General features: G+C 59.1%; 2 protein-coding genes across 6 annotated transcripts in view; one reads left to right on the top strand and one right to left on the bottom strand.

The window, feature by feature from the left end:
• The window catches only part of LOC102453769 (uncharacterized), a 32,669-nt gene extending 29,995 nt beyond the window's left edge, over positions 1–2,674 (bottom strand). The window contains exon 1 of one of the 2 annotated variants that reach the window (XM_075924847.1): positions 2,345–2,674. In XM_075924847.1, coding sequence (XP_075780962.1) covers positions 2,345–2,455 — 111 coding nt within the window. In that variant the 5' untranslated portion in view covers positions 2,456–2,674. The remainder of the gene's footprint in view (positions 1–2,344) is intronic. The other variant, XM_075924835.1, reaches the window with a different exon arrangement.
• Positions 1,435–19,024, top strand: part of IRF5 (interferon regulatory factor 5) — a 39,638-nt gene continuing 22,048 nt past the window's right edge. For 2 of the 4 annotated variants that reach the window (XM_075924817.1, XM_075924810.1), the window contains exons 1-3: positions 1,437–1,584; positions 5,495–5,627; positions 5,944–6,080. The gene's annotated coding sequence lies outside the window, so the exon portion shown is untranslated. Of the gene's footprint in view, positions 1,585–5,494; positions 5,628–5,943; positions 6,081–19,024 lie in introns of all 4 variants that reach the window. The other 2 variants (XM_075924821.1, XM_075924804.1) reach the window with 2 other exon arrangements.

Genomic DNA, 19,024 nt, shown 5'->3' with positions numbered 1-19,024 from the left:
AACAGCTGTTGATCGGAGTAATGCGCCGGCAAAATCATGCTAATGAAACGCGGGATATTTAAATCCCCGCTTCATCGACTATTTCGAATGCCTACATTTGCATCCCTGGTTCGAACTAGGGTGCAAGTGTAGACATACGCTTGGTGAGCAGTTTAAAAAAATGCTTCAGCTAAGAAAACTATTTCTTACCCCAGACTTTTTGGCGAGAGGCTAGACTATTTTAAACTGTGCACATCAGAATTTTGTTTTGTTGGTTAAACTTGAGCTCCAGTTTGTGCTTTAAAAGGAGTACGTTCCAAGGGACAAAAAGTGTGGAAAGAAGACATGATGGAATAAATACATTGGTTTAATTCCATTCTCTACTGAGCCCTAGAGTGGGGAAGTAAAATCCCACTTAATTGGCATATTGTTTAATCAGTTAACCGATTAAAGGGGGCAAACGGGCCCTCTCCAAACTGGCTGGAGCGGCCCCCCACTCTCCCTGCTGCTGGGCTGGAATGCCCCCCCTTACCTCCTGCCATGGGCTCAATGCGGACAAAGGCTGCTCCGGCTGGGACGCTGGAGCAACCCATCTGCGGTGGCTGGGCAGCCCCCTTGACTGCTGCAGGCAGAGAGCTGCTCCAGCCCCACCGGTTAACCCTTCCCATCGCTACCCCAGATCCGTAGCGTGTACTGAACGGCCAGCAGAGGGGTATCGTCCTCGGATTCTATGATTCTATGATTAAGAAGAGATTGACGGGTTCATTTCACCAGCCAGGAGAAGGGATCTCAGCTGAATTTCTCCAAAGCAAAGCATCCCCCCAGCACCCCCTGTGCTATGCTGCAGCACAGCGGTTCTCAACCCAATTGAAAAGGCGCAGCTCTCTTGGTCCCCAGGTAGCTGGCTGGGAGAGCTGGCGAGACAATACCCAGGCATACAACGAGGTTACACAAGAGACTGGAGGGCAGGAGTGGATGGGCTGCCCAGGGGGTGGGGGTGGGCTGTGACTGCCCCACCCAGCTGAAACTCAGGTCTCAGTGACAGTCAATCCAATTCAACCGCACTGGGCGGTGCGGGGTTAGCAGCTCTCTGGCTAAATCAACAGGCGGCCCAGGGCAGGATACCCTGGGAGAGACTGGCACAGGTGCGGGGCTGGGCCTGGGCAGGCGAGGGGCGCAGGGGCTGGGCCTGGGCAGGCGAGGGGCGCAGGGGCTGGCACAGGTGCGGGGCTGGGCCTGGGCAGGCGAGGGGCGCAGGGGCTGGCACAGGTGCGGGGCTGGGCCTGGGCAGGCGAGGGGCGCAGGGGCTGGCACAGGTGCGGGGCTGGGCCTGGGCAGGCGAGGGGCGCAGGGGCTGGCACAGGTGCGGGGCTGGGCCTGGGCAGGCGAGGGGCGCAGGGGCTGGCACAGGTGCGGGGCTGGGGCTGGGCAGGCGAGGGGCGCAGGGGCTGGCACAGGTGCGGGCCGGCAGGGAGGTGCCGGCTGAGCCGCGGGGGCGGTGCGGGGCTGCGCACGCGGAAGTGCTGGGCGGCGGCGGCTGCCGGAGCCAGGAGTCGGCCCGGCTGACAGCGGCCCCGGGCAGCGAGGGGAGCAGCGCAGCGCAGGGTGAGTCCGGGCCCCGGCCCCTAACCCGCCGGGACTCCTTCCCCCGAGCGCCCCAGCGCTGCGCCGGCCCCTGCCCTGCGCCCCTGTCCCGCTCCGACCCCTGCGCCCCTGCCCTGCGCCCCTGCCCCGACCCCTGCGCCCCTGCTCTGCGCCCCTGCCCTGCGCCCCTACTCCGCTCCGGCCCCTGCCCTGCGCCCCTGCTCCGCTCCGACCCCTGCGCCCCTGCCCTGCGCCCCTGCTCCGCTCCCTGCGCCCCTGCTCCGCGCCCCTGCCCTGCGCCCCTGCTCCGCTCCGACCCCTGCGCCCCTGCTCCGCTCCGACCCCTGCGCCCCTGCCCTGCGCCCCTGCTCCGCTCCGACCCCTGCGCCCCTGCTCTGCGCCCCTGTCCCGCTCCGACCCCTGAGCCCCTGCCCTGCGCCCCTGCTCCGCTCCGACCCCTGCGCCCCTGCTCTGCGCCCCTGCCCCGACCCCTGCGCCCCTGCCCTGCGCCGGACCCTGCTCCGCTCCCTGCGCCCCTGCTCTGCGCCCCTGCTCCGCTCCCTGCGCCCCTGCTCTGCGCCCCTACGTCCCTGCGCCGCTCCGGCCCTTGCGCCCCTGCTCTGCGCCCCTGCCCCGCTCCGACCCCTGCTCCGCTTCGGCCCCTGCGCCCCTGCCCTGCGCCGGCCCCTGCACCCCAGCCCCGCTCCGGCCCCTCTCCTGCTGGGGCAGCACCGACAGGTGGGGGGCAGGCACAGGTGCCCGGGGAAGGCCGCCTCCTTACCGTCGTGACAAGTTCCCAGGAGCTGGACCGCCCCCCGGGGAGCCAGCAGCTGAAAGCAGGCGGGGCCCGGGCTGGGGGGCGCTGGTGCCCGGCCCCCGCCCCCGGTGTCATTAGCGCAGGCTCTTGGCTGGGCCAGTGTTGTTTTCCCAAGCGAGGCGCGGGCGGCACAGGCGGGTTGATCGCTGGGTGCCGCTGGAAACACAAGCTTTGCCGATGGGCTCGTCCTCAGGCCGACTGCTTCCTCGCCAGCACGCTCCGCTGCCAGGCGCGCACATGCACGGTCTCCCTGCAGGGCCGCGTACCTGCCGCTGTGCCCAGTTGTGTGTACGCACATGCATTCTCTCTGCAGGGCGGTGTGTACACACATGCATTCTCTCTGCAGGGCGGTGTGTACACACATGCATTCTCTCTGCAGGGCGGTGTGTACACACATGCATTCTCTCTGCAGGGCGGTGTGTACACACATGCATTCTCTCTGCAGGGCGGTGTGTACACACACCTCTCTCTGGGCAGGGCCGCGTCCATGCCTGCTCTGCAGAGTTGTGTGTACACACATGTTCTCTCTCTCTGCAGGGCTGTGTGTACGCACATGCATTCTCTCTGCAGGGCTGTGTGTATGCACATGCATTCTCTGCAGGGCTGTGTGTACACACACCCCTCTCTGGGCAGGGCCGCGTCCATGCCTGCTCTGCAGGGTTGTGTGTACGCACACGTTCTCTCTCTGCAGGGTTGCGTGTATGCACATGCACTCTGTGGGGCTGCCTACATGCCTACTCTGCAGAGTTGTGTGTATGCACATGCATTCTCTCTGCAGGGTTGTGTGTACATGCACCCTTCTCTGTGCTGGGCTGCGTCCATGCCTACTCTGCAGAGTTGTGTGTATGCACATGCATTCTCTCTGCAGGGTTGTGTGTACATGCACCCTTCTCTGTGCTGGGCTGCGTCCATGCCTACTCTGCAGAGTTGTGTGTATGCACACGCATTCTCTCTCTGCAGGGTTGTGGGTACGCACACGTTCTCTCTCTGCAGGGTTGCGTGTATGCACATGCACTCTGTGGGGCTGCCTACATGCCTACTCTGCAGAGTTGTGTGTATGCACATGCATTCTCTCTGCAGGGTTGTGTGTACATGCACCCTTCTCTGTGCTGGGCTGCGTCCATGCCTACTCTGCAGAGTTGTGTGTATGCACACGCATTCTCTCTCTGCAGGGTTGTGTGTACGCACACGTTCTCTCTCTGCAGGGTTGCGTGTAGCACACGTTCTCTCTCTGCAGGGTTGCGTGTATGCACATGCACTCTGTGGGGCTGCCTACATGCCTACTCTGCAGAGTTGTGTGTATGCACATGCATTCTCTCTGCAGGGTTGTGTGTACATGCACCCTTCTCTGTGCTGGGCTGCGTCCATGCCTACTCTGCAGAGTTGTGTGTATGCACACGCATTCTCTCTGCAGGGTTGTGTGGACGCACAAACGCCTTGTGCACAAACTACAGGATCCCCCCCCCCCCATGACAGATGGGGACTAAAGAACAAAAGTTTCCTGCTGCCGTTGAAGTGCAGCAGAGACGGAGCAGGCTGCTCCTCCGAGCTGCACCTGTTGGGGAGAAGGGCACAGAGCAGGCCCATGTTAGCGGGAGAGAGAGATGGAGGGCGAATAGCAGAGTGCTAGGAGGCCGCACAACTGCTGACAACTGAGGCAAAAGCTAACTGGTTTATTCCCCCGGCCTCTCCGCCTCTGTGTGCCATATCCGACTGCTGCACAGACTGTGATGGGGGCGGGGGGGTTACCTTTCTCCCAAGCAGTAATTTCTGGCTCTTGCCAGAGGCAAAACACTAGCCAAGAGGGTGCTCCTGGACCAGTGACCAAGGGAAGAATTAACTCTCCCTCCCTGAGCCCAGGTCGCCTGGTCGTAATAAACTCCCCGTCTGAATACGGCTGCTGAGAGGCGCAAGGGGAGTTTCCCTCCTGACGCCCTGAGCCAGGCAGGGCGGAGCTGCGGAAGCCGGGTCAGAATGCTGAGTCTGCCATTTCCCAGCGTACTTACCCGGGCCTTTCAAAACCCACGCCCGAACAGCAGCCGGGAAGGGGGCGGGCCAGGCCTGTGCAGAATAGCCGAGGAACGGGCCCGTGGGGGGGGGGGTAGGTGTTCGAATGCGGGTGCTTCTGGCAAGAGCCCTGCCAGAAGACTAGGAGAAGACGTGTGCAGATGCCCGAAGAAGGACATTCCTGGAGTTGCTGAAATGTGGGTCGCATTGTCTAAATACACCCCCCCCCCCCCCAATGTCTGAGCGGCGTGGCCATATTGTCATCTCGCCGGGTGGTGCCTAGAGTCCTGCAGAACTTTGCGGCCCAGTCCGACAAGGTTCGGCTGCAGGGGTCACCAGCCAGTCGATCGGGATCTACCGGTCGATCTAGGAGCCCCTGACTGGTTTGGCCAAGGGGCTATCAAGTGCTGGCATTTCAGCTGCCTCCCCCCACTCCCACCTGCTACACCTCTCCTGTCCTTTGCCTTGGAGCTGTTCCCCTAGGAGCCTTCTGCTTGCTGTGCAGAGCAGGGGAGGGGCAGGAGGGTGCTGATGTCAAGGTACCCCCCTCCCACCCTGTATCCTATCTCCACAGAGCAGAGAGGGGGCACAACAGGATGGAGTTTGCTGGCTGCTTTTGGGAACGGCGCAGGGCCAGGGCAGGAGTGAGCCTGCCTTAGAACCACCCAGGAGCCACCTGTGATAAGCAGTGCTCAGCCAGCGCCCACCCCTACCCCTAGTCCTGCATCCCTAGCCCCGAGCACCCTGCATCCAAACGCCCAGAGCCTGCACCGAGAACCCCCTGCAGCACCCCAGCTGCCTGCAGCTCCGAGTCCCTCTCACACTCCAGATCCCTTAATCCAAGGCCAGAGCCTGCACCCAGACCCCTTGCCCTAGCCTATTGGGAGGGAGGATGGAGTGAGCAGGGGGTGCGTCTCGGAGAAGAGGCACCAAGGTGACGGGACCAGAGTATTTGAGTTTCAGGGAGATCTTGGAGTGCACGTAAATTCAAAAAGTGATCTCAAGCAGAAAAGGGTTGGAGACGCCTGCTCTACTGCATGGTTCTCCCGTGGGTGACACAGCCTAGGAGAGCAGGGTAGGAAATTAACAAGGTTTCCTTGCTCCTAGGCATCACCCTCTAGGTGCCCCCGGGTTCTGAAACGGACACACATTTTTATTACAACGATCGGAAGTCATCTGCAAAACAACTCATCCTGGTTCCCTCTCTCTACCTCGGTATTTCTACAGAGTTGAGTCACAGGTGAAACAAGAGGCTTAATGCTAGGTCCCACACCTGCCTGTCTGGGGTTTGGTTGCCTTTCCTTTGAACCGAGCTTCCGGTAGGGCAAGATTTCCACGGCTAAGGCTGTCTCTGCCCACACGGCACCTGACGCTGCAGGTTCCTGCTCACGGTCTCCGGGGCTCGCTTGTGATACGAACACGGGGGCTGTTTCAGGCTTCGTCCGGTTGTTTACACTCCTTCTCCCAAAGTTATGGAGTTTTTGCGCTTTGTCGCCGGAAACCCCTTTCTATTTCTGATGATTTGAGGAAGTGTCTCTCTTATTTTTATTTCACAGGCCGAAGTGAGAACAAAAACCCCAGCCCAAGTTTCAAATTCCCCTCTCTGACACTCAATTCAAAGCTAGACCTCCATGGGCTTCCAATAAATCGTGGGCTGCCTCTTCTCTCTTTCCGTTCAGGGAACCGACGCAAGGTAAGGCCGCTTGTTTTTTGCACATTTGGTTTTCTGAAGGCTAGTGTGAGCCCTCCTGTGATCGTATAGGGTGTCCTGGCGCTTGTGGGGTTTTTTTTTCTCTCTCTCCAGTGTTTGATGCGCTGTTGCCAGCTAGAACGATGTGGTTCTGAATGGTTAATTCCCGTTCCGACCTGGGAGCAGTGCTGTGTGGGTGTGGAGTCTGTCTGTTCTTGCAGGATCATTATTCATGTTTAATTAATAGGTGTGTGTGTGGGGGGGAAGGGGTAGTAAATAAGAACTTGTTACCATATCACCCAGCTACTGAATATGGTCAAGTCACAATCAAGATGTAGGTGAAACTCAAGAATATGGAGTCAGTGAGCAGTGTTCTACTCCTTCCGCCTCCTTTTAAAAAAAATCGTGGAAAGGGGTAAAGATTTGATTTTTCAAGAAGACTGTCAGAAAACTTAGCACTTCTGAGCCTTGCAAGTAGCACAGAGGATTAGTAAGCTTGGGAGACATTCGCAGAAAACCGAATTGTCTCTGCCTTTGCATTTTGCTTCATGGCGTTTTACGGTGCTTTATAGTCAGTTTCACTCTTCCTTTCTACAGTCCGTTAGTGGCTTGGTGTTTTCTTGGCTGCAAAGAAAGGCAGAGACATCTGCAGGGCAGGAGGAAAGGTTTTTTTTAAAAGGAATTTAGAAAAAAACAACCCCTCAAGTCTGTGTGTAAAGGAAACGCCGTCAGAAATAGGAAGAGACTGGAAGTTGGTTTAAAAAATAAAAGTTGTGAGGAGGCCGTTGCGATGGGTCTGTGTTGATAATGCCTAGGAATACACTTGCTCCCAGAAAGGTATCCCACACACCTAGTGTGTGTCATGGTCCCATGCAACGGCACTTAGATCACGTACAGTGAGAGAGAAGAACGAGGGAGCTCGACAGCCTCGGCTGAGAACCAGCTGGCTGTATAGCTCAAGCTGTAGAGGCGCCGACACTGAAGTCCCAGGTTCAAATCCATCTGATGGCGGTTACAGGTGGGGGCTTGTTGGGTCAGTGATCCACGCTAGGTGTTGCAGGTTACACAAGGCCCCTTGGTGCTAGCTTAGGTACAAACACAACAAAACCTGGGGCTGGGATTCAACTGGGAGCGATGGGGAACGTAGCACGAGATGTCCCTTTGCGGGAAGACTCAAAGGGGCTTCCAAGACGTGCGTATTCCCTGGCGTGAACGGGAGGCCGCTGTGGAATTGGATATGGGAACAGGGTCCACTGGGAGGTGTGGAAATTAGCACCCAGTTTCGCGGGTGGAGCCTCCCAGGGAATTTTTGCTGCTGCCTTTTCTGCCAGAAGGGTGGGAGCTGGTTTGCAGCCCCACTGGAATCCCCGCGGCAGGGCAGTGCAAGATGCTGCTTTCTGGGCCGGTGGCTTCTCAGAGCCGGCGCTGCCGGGAGACTCTCTCGCTCCTGGATTTCCTACGCCCAGGAACCCACCGCTTGCCAGCTGGGATGAGAACACTGATCCACACCGGGGCTGGGTTAAGAAAGGGGCCTGAGGCTGCCGGTGAAGAGAGACCCCCCTAACCCAGAGCTCTAGGCTGCAGCCAGTAAGTCCCCGTGTGCTGGGCCAGCCCTTCCTGGCGGGGGAGGGCAGGCGGCACCATGTGCTGTCGTTCTCCCCCCTCCATTCCCCCAGGGCTGCGTCCCAGGGAATGCCAGGAGCTCTGTCCTCACACTGCCCTTGCCTGGAAACTCTGCCCCCATAGCTCCCATTGGCTGGGAATTGTGGCCAATGGGAGCTGTTGGGGAATGCTTACAGGTGAACGAGGGGAGCACAGGAGGCATCTGTTCCCCTCCCCCCAACTGGGAGCTGCCCCAGGTAAGCGCCCTGCACCCCAAGCTCCAACCCCAGCCCCGAGCGGCACCTGCACCCGAACTCTCCCCCGAGCCGCTCCTGCACCCAAACTCCCCCCCCAGTCCTGAGCCGCTCCTTCATTCGAATTCCCCCCAGCTGCTCCTGCATCTGACCCCCCCAGCCCCGAGCCGTGTCTGCACCCTAACTCCCTCCCAGTCCCGAGCCGCTCCTTCATTCGAATTCCCCCCAGCTGCTCCTGCATCTGACCCCCCCCAGCCCCGAGCCGTGTCTGCACCCGAACTCCCACCCAGCCCCTGCACCTCCACACCAACCTCCTCTGAGCCCCATCTCGCACTCCAAACCCCTGAACCCCAGCTTGGAGCCCCCTCCTCTAGCCCAGACACCTCATACCCAGCCGGAGCCCTCCCCCCGCAGCACCCCCCTCCCGCACACACACACTGAACCCCTCGTTTTTGGCCCCACGGAATCTAATAGTCCCGGGCCTGCAGGAGAGTTAATGTGGCCTTGGCCCATGCAACTGAATCTCCCATCTCTAGCAAGGGCCGGTGCCTGCGGCTGCAGACTTGATGCCCCCACGCGAGGTCCCATGGGCAATGGTACATCTCGGGGCGGTTCCTGATCTCAGCTGGGGACCAGCTCCCGCCTGGGCCGGATAGAAACCCTGTGCAGGGTTTGCCTTTCGTCTCAGCTCTTTGTGCTTCATGGGCCTGTTGTCGGCTGTAGGAGGCGGGCGGGGGCTCGGAAGGGGAGATCCAGGCCTTCCGCTCACAGAGTGAATGAAGGGAGGCCACTGGAGGTCCTTGTGAGCAGGTATTTGGGGGTCTGGCTCCAGGCACACAGGCAGAGCGCGGCTGTTCTGCCGGGGTATTGCACTTGTCCACCCGGGAGGGGAGCAGCCGCATGGCTGACAGCTGGCGGGGTGTGCGTGACGGTGTGCAGCTACACGGAGCGGCGGTTCTGCGCCTGTGTACCTGGCAGATGGCACCAGCTCACTTTGGCAGCCACAATTGTTTGCTTGCCACGTTTTGTCCCTCTGGGTTTCGAGGGTTCTGCAACGGGGCAGATCTGAGAGCCTGGGTGTCCGATTCCCGCGGGGCTCGGCCTGGCAGGGAAAGAGCCAGCTTGCAAGGGTGAAGTGCCTGCCTCTGGGTCACCTGTCTGCCCGTCCCTGCCCTGGCTGCTGCTAGAGCAACCTCTGTAGTGGTGCGATGACACAAGCAGAGGCTGAAATTGACCGGGGAGCCAGTTGGAGGAAGAGTGATGCAGCTCTGGAACCTGCCACTCACCCTGGGCAAACTACTGGTCACCTCTCAGCCAATCAGGCAGCACATGCAAATTTCGGCTTGCTGGTTGGCTTAAAGGAATACTTTTCCCTGCCCCACACTGGCCCTGCAATTTCTCCCCCCTACGAAACTAACAAGCCTAATGCCTGAAAAACAGCGAGTGGTCCCATGGCACCTTCGAGACTGACCAAAATAGAGAGAAAGCGTGGAACTGACATCCACCTGCAAATGCAGGGCTTGAACAAAGACGTGAACGGGATGTCGCATTACACAGCCAGTCTCCCCTGCGTTTAACCCCTCACTTGTGCATCAAAAGCGAAGTATGGGACGCTTCCAGCCCACTTAATTAGCCTCCTTAGCACTGGTTCTACAATTGACAGGTGGGATTTTCCCCCTTTTTTTTCTGTTCTAAATTCTGGGGTTCTCTTATTCCTCCCCAGCTCTTCTGAAGAGGCGGGTATTGCCCAGGAAAGCTCACGACCCTCTCTCTCTCTCTCGCTATCTCTGTTAGCCTTTAAGGTGCCACAGGATTCCTCGTTGCTTTTAAACGTACAGACTCACACGGCTGCCCCGCTGAGACAAAACAACGAGAATCATGAGCTCCCGCGGGTAAAACCCACTTCGTCAGATGACTCGGAGTGATGTGCGCACTGGGGCTGGGTCGGCGTACGCGGCCTGGCTTCGACCCAGCTGTGGAAGGGGTTTCACTTTGAACCCTCACCCTAGGGGCCTCTCGTACCGTTAGAGCCCCAACATTGACATGGGCACTTGTTCGGATGTGCGCCGCCATGGCCCCGGTTACATTCTCTCACACACACACATACACATCTCGCTCTCGCTCTCACTCTCTCTCTCTCTTCTCTCTCTCTCTCTCACACACACACACACACACACACACACACACACACACACACACACACACCCCTCTCTCTGTCTCTCTCTCACACACACACACACACACACACACACACACCCCTCTCTCTGTCTCTCTCACACACACACACACACACACACCCTCTCTCTGTCTCTCACACACACACACCTCTCTCTGTCTCTCTCTCTCACACACACACACACTCACACACACACACACACACCTACCTCTCTGTCTCTCTCTCACACTCACACACACACACACACACACCCTCTCTCTGTCTCTCTCACACACACACACCTCTCTCTGTCTCTCTCTCACACACACACACACTCACACACACACACACACACCTACCTCTCTGTCTCTCTCTCACTCACACACACACACACACACACACACACACACCCCTCTCTCTGTCTCTCACGCACACACACCTCTCTCTGTCTCTCTCTCTCTGTCTCTCTCTCTCTCTCTCACACACACACACCCTCTCTCTGTCTCTCACGCACACACACCTCTCTCTGTCTCTCTCTCTCTCTCACACACACACACACACACACACACACACACACACACCTACCTCTCTGTCTCTCACACACACACACCCTCTCTCTGTCTCACTCACTCTCTCACACACCCACCCACCCTTCTCTCTCTCTCACACATGCGTACACACATACGCACCTCTCTCTCTCACACACACACACACACACACCTCTCTCGTGCGCACACACACACATGTGCACCTCTCTCACACACGCACACACACACACACCTACCTCTCTGTCTCTCTCTCTCTCACACACACACACACACACACACACACACACACACACCCACCCTCTCTCTGTCTCTCACACACACACACACCCTCTCTCTGTCTCACTCACTCTCTCACACACACACACACACACACACACCCACCCACCCTCTCTCTGTCTCTCACACACCCACCCACCCACCCTTCTCTCTCTCTCACACACACACACACACATCTCTCTCGTGCGCACACACACACCTCTCTCGTGCGCACACACACACACGCGCACACACACACACGCGCACACACACATGGATGACCCTGTGGTACAGGAATCGGAGGGCAAGGGGTGAGGTAGCTAAGGGGGTGCAGGATTCAGGGCAGGGGGGCTGAGAGGTGAGGGAAGTGGCAGCACTCCCCCCCACAACCAAGGCGCACAGCTTAGTATCTGCAGCCACAAAAAAGACCCGTTTGCTAAGGCCGTAGAGCAGATGTGTGGGTCTCTGAAAGTGGAATCAGTGTCACAAGATGGGCCAGTGCGCCCCGTCCAGCAGGTGTGGGGGGTACCCGGCCACGTGGGCGGATGCGGATACCTCCGGAGACAAAGTGGAAGTCGGCAGATTCGCAGGGCTCTCCACGCCCCCGCCCTGAGCGCTGTGACGAGGTCGATGCACGGTCGGCGCGGCCCCTGCGCCGCGTACCTGGACTCTTGCTGGCTTTCCGGAGCCGTCCCCCGACAATAGGCTCAATCTCCCTTCTTGCTCCCGCCCAAGCCGCCATGCGTGGACGCACTCTAGGGATCGCATCACTGCGGGGGCTGCGTGCCGAGGTGCGTGACGCCGGCACCCTGGGGGCGAAGAACAGAGGCTGCAGCGTGAGGCGGCCGTGGGCTTGGCCACAGGATTGGCCAGCACGTTGGATGGGACGCTGAGCGTGGCGCTGGTAGCGATGCCACTGCCGTCAGGTTCCCGTGGCCAGCAGAGGGCCTGCCCCGGAAAGAGAGCGGTCGGTACTTGTACAGCCCAGTGATGGGGGCCATTCCGCCGGGCCATGCTTGGTCCGCTTTCCGGCCGCTCCCTGCTGGTGGTGCCTCCTGCTGGCCACACTGGGGATTAGCGCTAGGTCCGCTCCCTGCTGCTGGCGCCTCCCGCTGGTCGGTCCAGGGATTAACTCTGGGTCTGCTGCCTGTTAATGGCGCCTCCTGCTGGTTGGTCTGGGGATTAGCACTGGGTCTGCTGCCTGCTGATGGTCACTCTGGGGATTAGTGCTAGCCCACTCCTGCTCCGGGTTCCAGCCTGGAGACCCTGGACCTGCTGCTGTGTCCTGCTTTCCCACAAGTCTCTATTGCTCCATCGTACAGGGCCTGGGTTTTGTGCTCTTGTTCCTGCCTAGCCTCCTGTCTGATCCATCCCTGCTCACTGGCTGCTCCGCCACATGCGTCCGGGGCAGTTAATCGGCCCATCTCCCACTGCACCCAACTTCCCTGCAGCCAGGGAGGATGGAGTCGGTAAATGGCGCCTGCTCTACTGAGCCAGGCTGGCCTGAGCCCCATTGGCAGGATTCGAACACCTCTTAAGAGGGTGAGTCCTTATAAAAGCCCCCTGCCCTGTGATAGACACCTGTCCTGCGACGTCCAAGCCCCTCTCACCAGCTGCGGGTACCTGGCTTATAGGTCAATATCAGGTTAATAGGCAGCAGGTTTAAAACAAAAAGAAGTTTTTGTTCACTCAGCGCACAGGCAACCTGTGGAACTCCTTGCTGGAGGATGCTGTGAAGGCCAGGACTTTAACAGAGTTAAAAAAGAACTAGATACATTCATGGAGGACAGGTCCATCAATACTTATTAGTCAGGATGGGTAGGGATGGTGTCTGTTTGTCAGAGGCTGGGAATGGACAACAGGGGAGGGATCACTTGATGATACTTTGTTCTGCTCACTCTCTTTGGGGCACCTGGCATTGGCCACTGTGGGCAGACAGGACACGGGGCTAGATGGACCTTTGGGCTGACCCAGTGTGGCCGTTCTTATGGATCAGTGACCAGGACGCGGCAGTCCTTCCCAGTGGTTAGAGCAGGAGTCTGTGACCGGCAACAGAAGCCTGAGGCACAGGCAGCCCTGGGAGCCGAGGGTCAGAGCGGGTTCCTCTCACCTGCTGTGCGGCACACCAAGGGAGGGGCGGGGCTGGGCACCCGCAGGGACAGGTCCTAGCATGGCCATGGGTGGATGAACCGGTCTGGCCGCACGGCGCACCAGTCTGGCGCTGACAGATGGGTTGCTGGGGCCGGGCTGTGACCCGTGGCCCGGTGAGTGTCTGTGCCCGGATTCCCGTCCCCGCCCGGGCAGGCTGAGGGGCCGACGCACCGAGACTCGAAGCCGGGATTCCAGAATTGCGGGGCATGATGCAAGTGGCCGCCTTTGCCTCTGCCGGTATTTACCGTCTAGGGCAATTCCCATCCGTCTCGGCAGCACGGTTCCCCGGCGCTCCCAGGGCACAGCTAGTGCAGAGCCGCCCTTGGCTGGCTCCCAGCTGTGGCCCAAAATCTCTGCTTCAAACAAGAGACGCCCAGCTGCTCACGAGGCACCCCGCAGAGGTGGGGAGCGGGGCTCCGATCCCTGGGCACGGGGGGGGGGGGGGCTGGGATCATTCCTGGCCCCATTCACTCCAACCCCCTCCCAACAAAGCAGCCCCCCCCAGTTCGGGAGTATTGGGAGTTTCTGCCCAGAGTTTCAGGAGGTTACAAGCAGTGAGAGTGGGGAGCCCAGAGCTGGGAGAGCAGGGGCTGCAGGTCAGGGCTGAGGGGCACTGGCAGAACCGTGCGGACCATGGCTGGTATCGCGGGGGGCTGTGGATCGGCACTGTGGGGCGCTGGGGGAGCTGTGTGTGCGGGGGCCGTGGGTCAGCACTGCGGGGCGCTGGGGGAGCTGTGTGTGCAGGGGCTGTGGATCGGCGCTGCGGGGCGCTGGGGGAGCTGTGTGTGCGGGGGCCGTGGGACAGCACTGCGGGGCGCTGGGGGAGCTGTGTGTGCGGGGCCCGTGGGTCAGCACTGCGGGGCGCTGGGGGAGCTGTGTGTGCGGGGGGCGACCCAGGCTGGTATCGTGAGGGACGTGGGTCAGCACTGCGGGGCGCCGGCGGAGCTGTGTGTGCGGGGGCGACCCAGGCTGGTATCGCGGGGGCCGTGGGTCAGCACTGGGGGCGCCGGCGGAGCTGTGTGTGCGGGGGCCGTGGGTCAGCACTGCGGGGCGCCGGCGGAGCTGTGTGTGCGGGGGCCGTGGGTCAGCACTGCGGGGCGCTGGGGGAGCTGTGTGTGCGGGAGCCGTGGGTCAGCACTGCGGGGCGCCGGGCGAGCTGTGTGTGCGGGGGCTGTGGGTCAGCACTGCGGGGCGCCGGCGGAGCTGTGTGTGTGGGGGCCGTGGGTCGGCCCTGCGGGGCGCCGGCGGAGCTGTGTGTGCGGGGGCCGTGGGTCGGCCCTGCGGGGCGCCGGCGGAGCTGTGTGTGCGGGGGCCGTGGGTCGGCCCTGCGGGGCGCCGGCGGAGCTGTGTGTGCGGGGGCCGTGGGTCGGCGCTGCGGGGCGCCGGCGGAGCTGTGTGTGCGGGGGCCGTGGGTCGGCGCTGCGGGGCGCCGGCGGAGCTGTGTGTGCGGGGGCCGTGGGTCGGCGCTGCGGGGCGCCGGCGGAGCTGTGTGTGCGGGGGCCGTGGGTCGGTGCTGCGGGGCGCCGGCGGAGCTGTGTGTGCGGGGGCCGTGGGTCGGCGCTGCGGGGCGCCGGCGGAGCTGTGTGTGCGGGGGCCGTGGGTCGGCGCTGTGGGGCGCCGGCGGAGCTGTGTGTGTGGGGGCCGTGGGTCGGCCCTGCGGGGCGCCGGCGGAGCTGTGTGTGCGGGGGCCGTGGGTTGGCGCTGCGGGGCGCCGGCGGAGCTGTGTGTGCGGGGGCTGTGGGTCGGCACTGCGGGGCGCCGTGGGTCAGCACTGCGGGGCGCCGGCGGAGCCGTGTGTGCCGAGTGGGCAAGAACTGGTAGCTTGACTGTTTTCTCAACGTCGTGTATTTGCCGGGATGGCATTCGGTGACTTGGGTTTCCGAGATCCCGGGGCAGGAACAATATCCAGATCCAGCCGAACCAGCCCTTCCACCTGGCCACTCACCGGGGAGGCTCCCAAGTGCCTCGAGGGAAATCAAATGGCTCCGGGAAGAAACCCAGTGACCAGGCACATGTGACTGTGTTTGTTCCGGCGGCGTGGGCATGGGAGGGCGTGGCCGGCTATGCAATTACCTGATTGGCCAGGAAGATCTAGGAAGAGAAAAGACAAGGGAAGGTGGCCCATAAGAAGGGAAGAATGACTTCTTGTGTCTTGCTCACAACACTCCTGTTAATCATAGAATCCGAGAACACTAGGACTGGAAGGGACCTCGAGAGTCGTCAAATCCAGTCCCCTGCCCTCACGGCAGGACCAAGCTCCGTCTGGCCCATCCCTGACAGGTGTCTGTCCAACCTGCTCTTCAATATCCCCAGTGATGGAGATTCCACAACCCCCCCAGGCAATTGACTCCAGTGTTTCACCACCCTGACAAATAGGAAGTTTTTCCTAATGTCCGACCTAAACCTCCCTTGCTGCAATTTAAGCCCCTTGCTTCTTGTCCTGTCCTCGGCAGGAAGACATCCCCCTCCTCCTTGTAACACTCTTTGAGGTACTTGAAAGCTGCTCTCCTGTCCCCTTTCAGTCTTTTCTAAACAAAACCAGCCCAATTGTTTTCCTCCCCTCTCGTGGGTCGTTTCCCTTCTGGTTGTGACTAAGCGCCGACTCGAAACCTCCACTTCCCTTTCTCGCCATGTGGCGAGCGCTCTCGTGACGGACAGCTGTCCAACCGGGCAGGCCTGCCCTCGGCAAGCGGTCCGAAGCGAAGGGACGGCCAGGAGGCCAGCTGCCTGCCATGCCACGCTGAGCAGCAAAGCCCTTAGGCCCAGGTTTGTGCTACGGTGTGTATGCGCGGCACTGCCCTCTGCTGGATGGAATCCAAAGGTCTTGTCCATGTGTCCTTGGCCTTGCATTGCTAACCACAAGTGGAGATTTTCCTTTAGCCGAAGAGGTGGAGGTGCTCGGGAGCAGCAAGATGTGGGGGCCTTCCCCGCGGGGCCGTGACGTTCCAGGTAGACACAGGGTGCAGTCTGTTGAGGATGACCCTGGCTGCCCAGGATTTGTTCCTATACTTTGTACTCTCCGCCGTTCATCAACTCCTCTTAGCAGCTGCCCTGCTGCCTCGTTTACCAACCATTCCCAGCCCCTTCCATCTGGCCTGGTTTCCGCTCCCCAGTTCCTCGGCCCCGGGGGGGCAGCAGCCGGCCCCTGGCGAGAGCTCCGTGTGACAAGCTTCCCCAGAAACCAAATGTCATTGGTCCTGCAAAATCCAAGAGCCGCTCCCCACGGTCCTAAGCCGGCTACACCTCCCCTTTCCAGTGTGCGCCTGGTCACTTGGCATCTTTGGGCGGGTACCCGGGTGCTGGGCAGTTTGGGCTTTAGAAGTGGCCAGCAAAGTTCTGCGCCCCCTGCTGGCTGGGTGCAGAGCAGGGAGCGTCTCAAAACAAACAGAAGCTAGGGACATATTCCTACCCATTCTGGCTAATAGCCATTAATGGACCTACCCTCCATGAATATATCCAGCTCTCAGAACCCTGTTAAAGTCCTGGTCTTCACCACATCCTCTGGCAAGGAGTTCCGCAGGTTAACTGGGCTTGGCTCAGCCAGGGCCCTGCGATGCCTGTTGCTGGCAGGTTGGTGCCTATCACCGTAAATGTTCCCTGAAGTATTTTAAAAGTCTTTCCTAGCGTGTCAAAGAGAGCACAGCTGAAACGATGGGTAGGATCCCCCCAGGCCTGGGAAGTCCCCTGTCCTCCCAGAGCGGTCATGTGCTTCCAGGTATCAAAAACTTGGTAGCAAAGTTCTGCTTTCACACAGCTGGGCTGTAAAGTCCCGGCAGCACGTAAATATCATGGAGGAAGGCTGAGCAGTGCTGTTTGCTCCCGGAGCTGAAAGACAGAGGAAGGAAGGCTCCTGTGTTTTTCCTCTGCACGTGCCCCTCATAGGGTAAATCTACACCAGCCCCCTAGATGGATCTAGGGAGGCTAATGAGGGCGACCGAAATTGCAAATCAAGCCCGGGATTTAAATATCCCACGCTTGATTTGCAAGTTCCTGGCCGGTCGCCATTTTAGAAATTGATTAGCCCGAAGTAACTGCCTGCGTCTACACGCGGCAGTGAAACGGGATTCTGGAATAAAGCCCCTAAATCGAATTCGCTGGTAAACTCATTGCAGTGTAGACGTACTCATAGACTTTAAGGTCGGAATGGACCATTACGATCATCTAGTCTGACTCCCTGCACAATGCAGGCCACAGAATCTCACCCACCCACTCCTGGAATAATCCTCCTACCTATATCTCCAATATTGAAGTCCTCAAATGGTTTAAAGACCCCAAGATGCAGAGAATCCTCCAGTAGTGATCCGTGCCCCATGCTACAGAGGAAGGCGAAAAACCTCCAGGGCCTCAGTCTTGGTGGACTGATTTCTGCTGCAAGTCTAAACCCACTTTTTTGGCTCTTCACCCTCATGCATCAGGGCATAAACTGCTGGGCAGCTGGGGTCAGGAAGGAGTGTGATGGGAAAGGCAGGGTGAACATAAGAACATAAGAACAGCCGTACTGGATCAGACCAAAGGTCCATCTAGCCCAGTATCCTGTCTGCCGACAATGGCCAGCATCAGATGCCCCAGAGAGGGTGGACCAAAGACAATGATCAAGCGACTTGTCTCCTGCCATCCCTCTCCAGCCTCTGACAAACAGAGGCCAAGGACACCATTTTATCCCCTGGCTAATAGCCTTGTATGGACCTAACCTCCATGAAATTATCTAGCTTCTCTTTAAACTCTATTATAGTCCTAGCCTTCACAGCCTCCTCTGGCAAGGAGTTCCACAGGTTGACTACACGCTGTGTGAAGAAGAACTTTCTTTTATTAGTTTTAAACCTGCTACCCATTAATTTCATTTGGTGTCTTCTAGTTCTTCTATTTAGGGAACTAATAAATAACTTTTCTTTATCAGCCCTCTCCACGCCACTCATGATTTTATAGACCTCTATCATATCCCCCCTCAGTCTCCTCTTTTCTAAACTGAAAAGTCCCAGTCGCTTTAACCTCTCCTCATATGGGACCCGTTCCAAACCCCTCATCATTTTAGTTGCCCTTTTCCGAACCTTTTCCAAGGCCAAAATATCTTTTTTGAGGTGAGGAGACCACATCTGTACACAGTATTCCAGATGTGGGCGTACCATAGTTTTATACAGGGGCAGTAAGATATTCTGGGTCTTATTTTCTATCCCTTTCCCAATAATTCCTAGCATCCTATTTGCCTTTGTGACCGCCGCTGCACTCTGTGTGGAAGTTTTCAGAGAACTGTCCACGATAACTCCAAGATCTCTTTCCTGATTTGTCGTAGCCAAATTAGCCCCCATCATACTGTACGTATAGTTGGGGTGAGAGGAGATGAGGCATTCTGTTGTCTTCTGGAGAAACCAGCGCCAGCCAGTGTTCGGGTCAGGTCGCGGGGCAGACTGGCCCATGGGGGCTTGCCCAGAGCTGACCCCAATTTCCATTCCCCTGTTCTCAGTCCCTGGCAACTCTTATCCCACTTCTGCCTTCATCCCCTCCCCCACAGGGATCAGGCAGCTCTACAAAGAGCGACTCCTAGCTGGGAGCAGCATAGCGTGGCTCCTGCCACTGACTCCCTGACCTGCCACATAGCCCATCTAGCCTCAGCTGCCTCCTCGACAACAGGGCCAGTCCCACACACCCACCAGCAGTACAGGGCCTATGACACACATTCCCTCCAGGAGCTGTCAATATCCCACTAGCGCTGAAAGGAGCCCCCCCCCCCTCCAGGCATCCAGGTGTGCTAGGAGCTGTCCTCCTATGTGATGGGGGACACAGTACAGTTCTGCCCCCTAAGCGCTCCCAGGGTGGGAGCCAGCTAGTGCCCGGGCAGGAAGGCAGACAAGGTGCCCAGGAAACAAACCTGTGTCAGAGAGTCGTTATTAACGGTTCACAATCCTGGTGGGAGGACATAACAAGTGGGGTTCCGCAGGGGTCTGTTTTGGGACCGTCTCTGTTCAATATCTTCATCAACGATTT

Source organism: Pelodiscus sinensis, chromosome 1, assembly GCF_049634645.1.
Source record: "Pelodiscus sinensis isolate JC-2024 chromosome 1, ASM4963464v1, whole genome shotgun sequence".
Lineage (NCBI taxonomy): Eukaryota > Metazoa > Chordata > Testudines > Trionychidae > Pelodiscus > Pelodiscus sinensis.
This window is presented reverse-complemented; position numbering and strand designations above follow the sequence as displayed.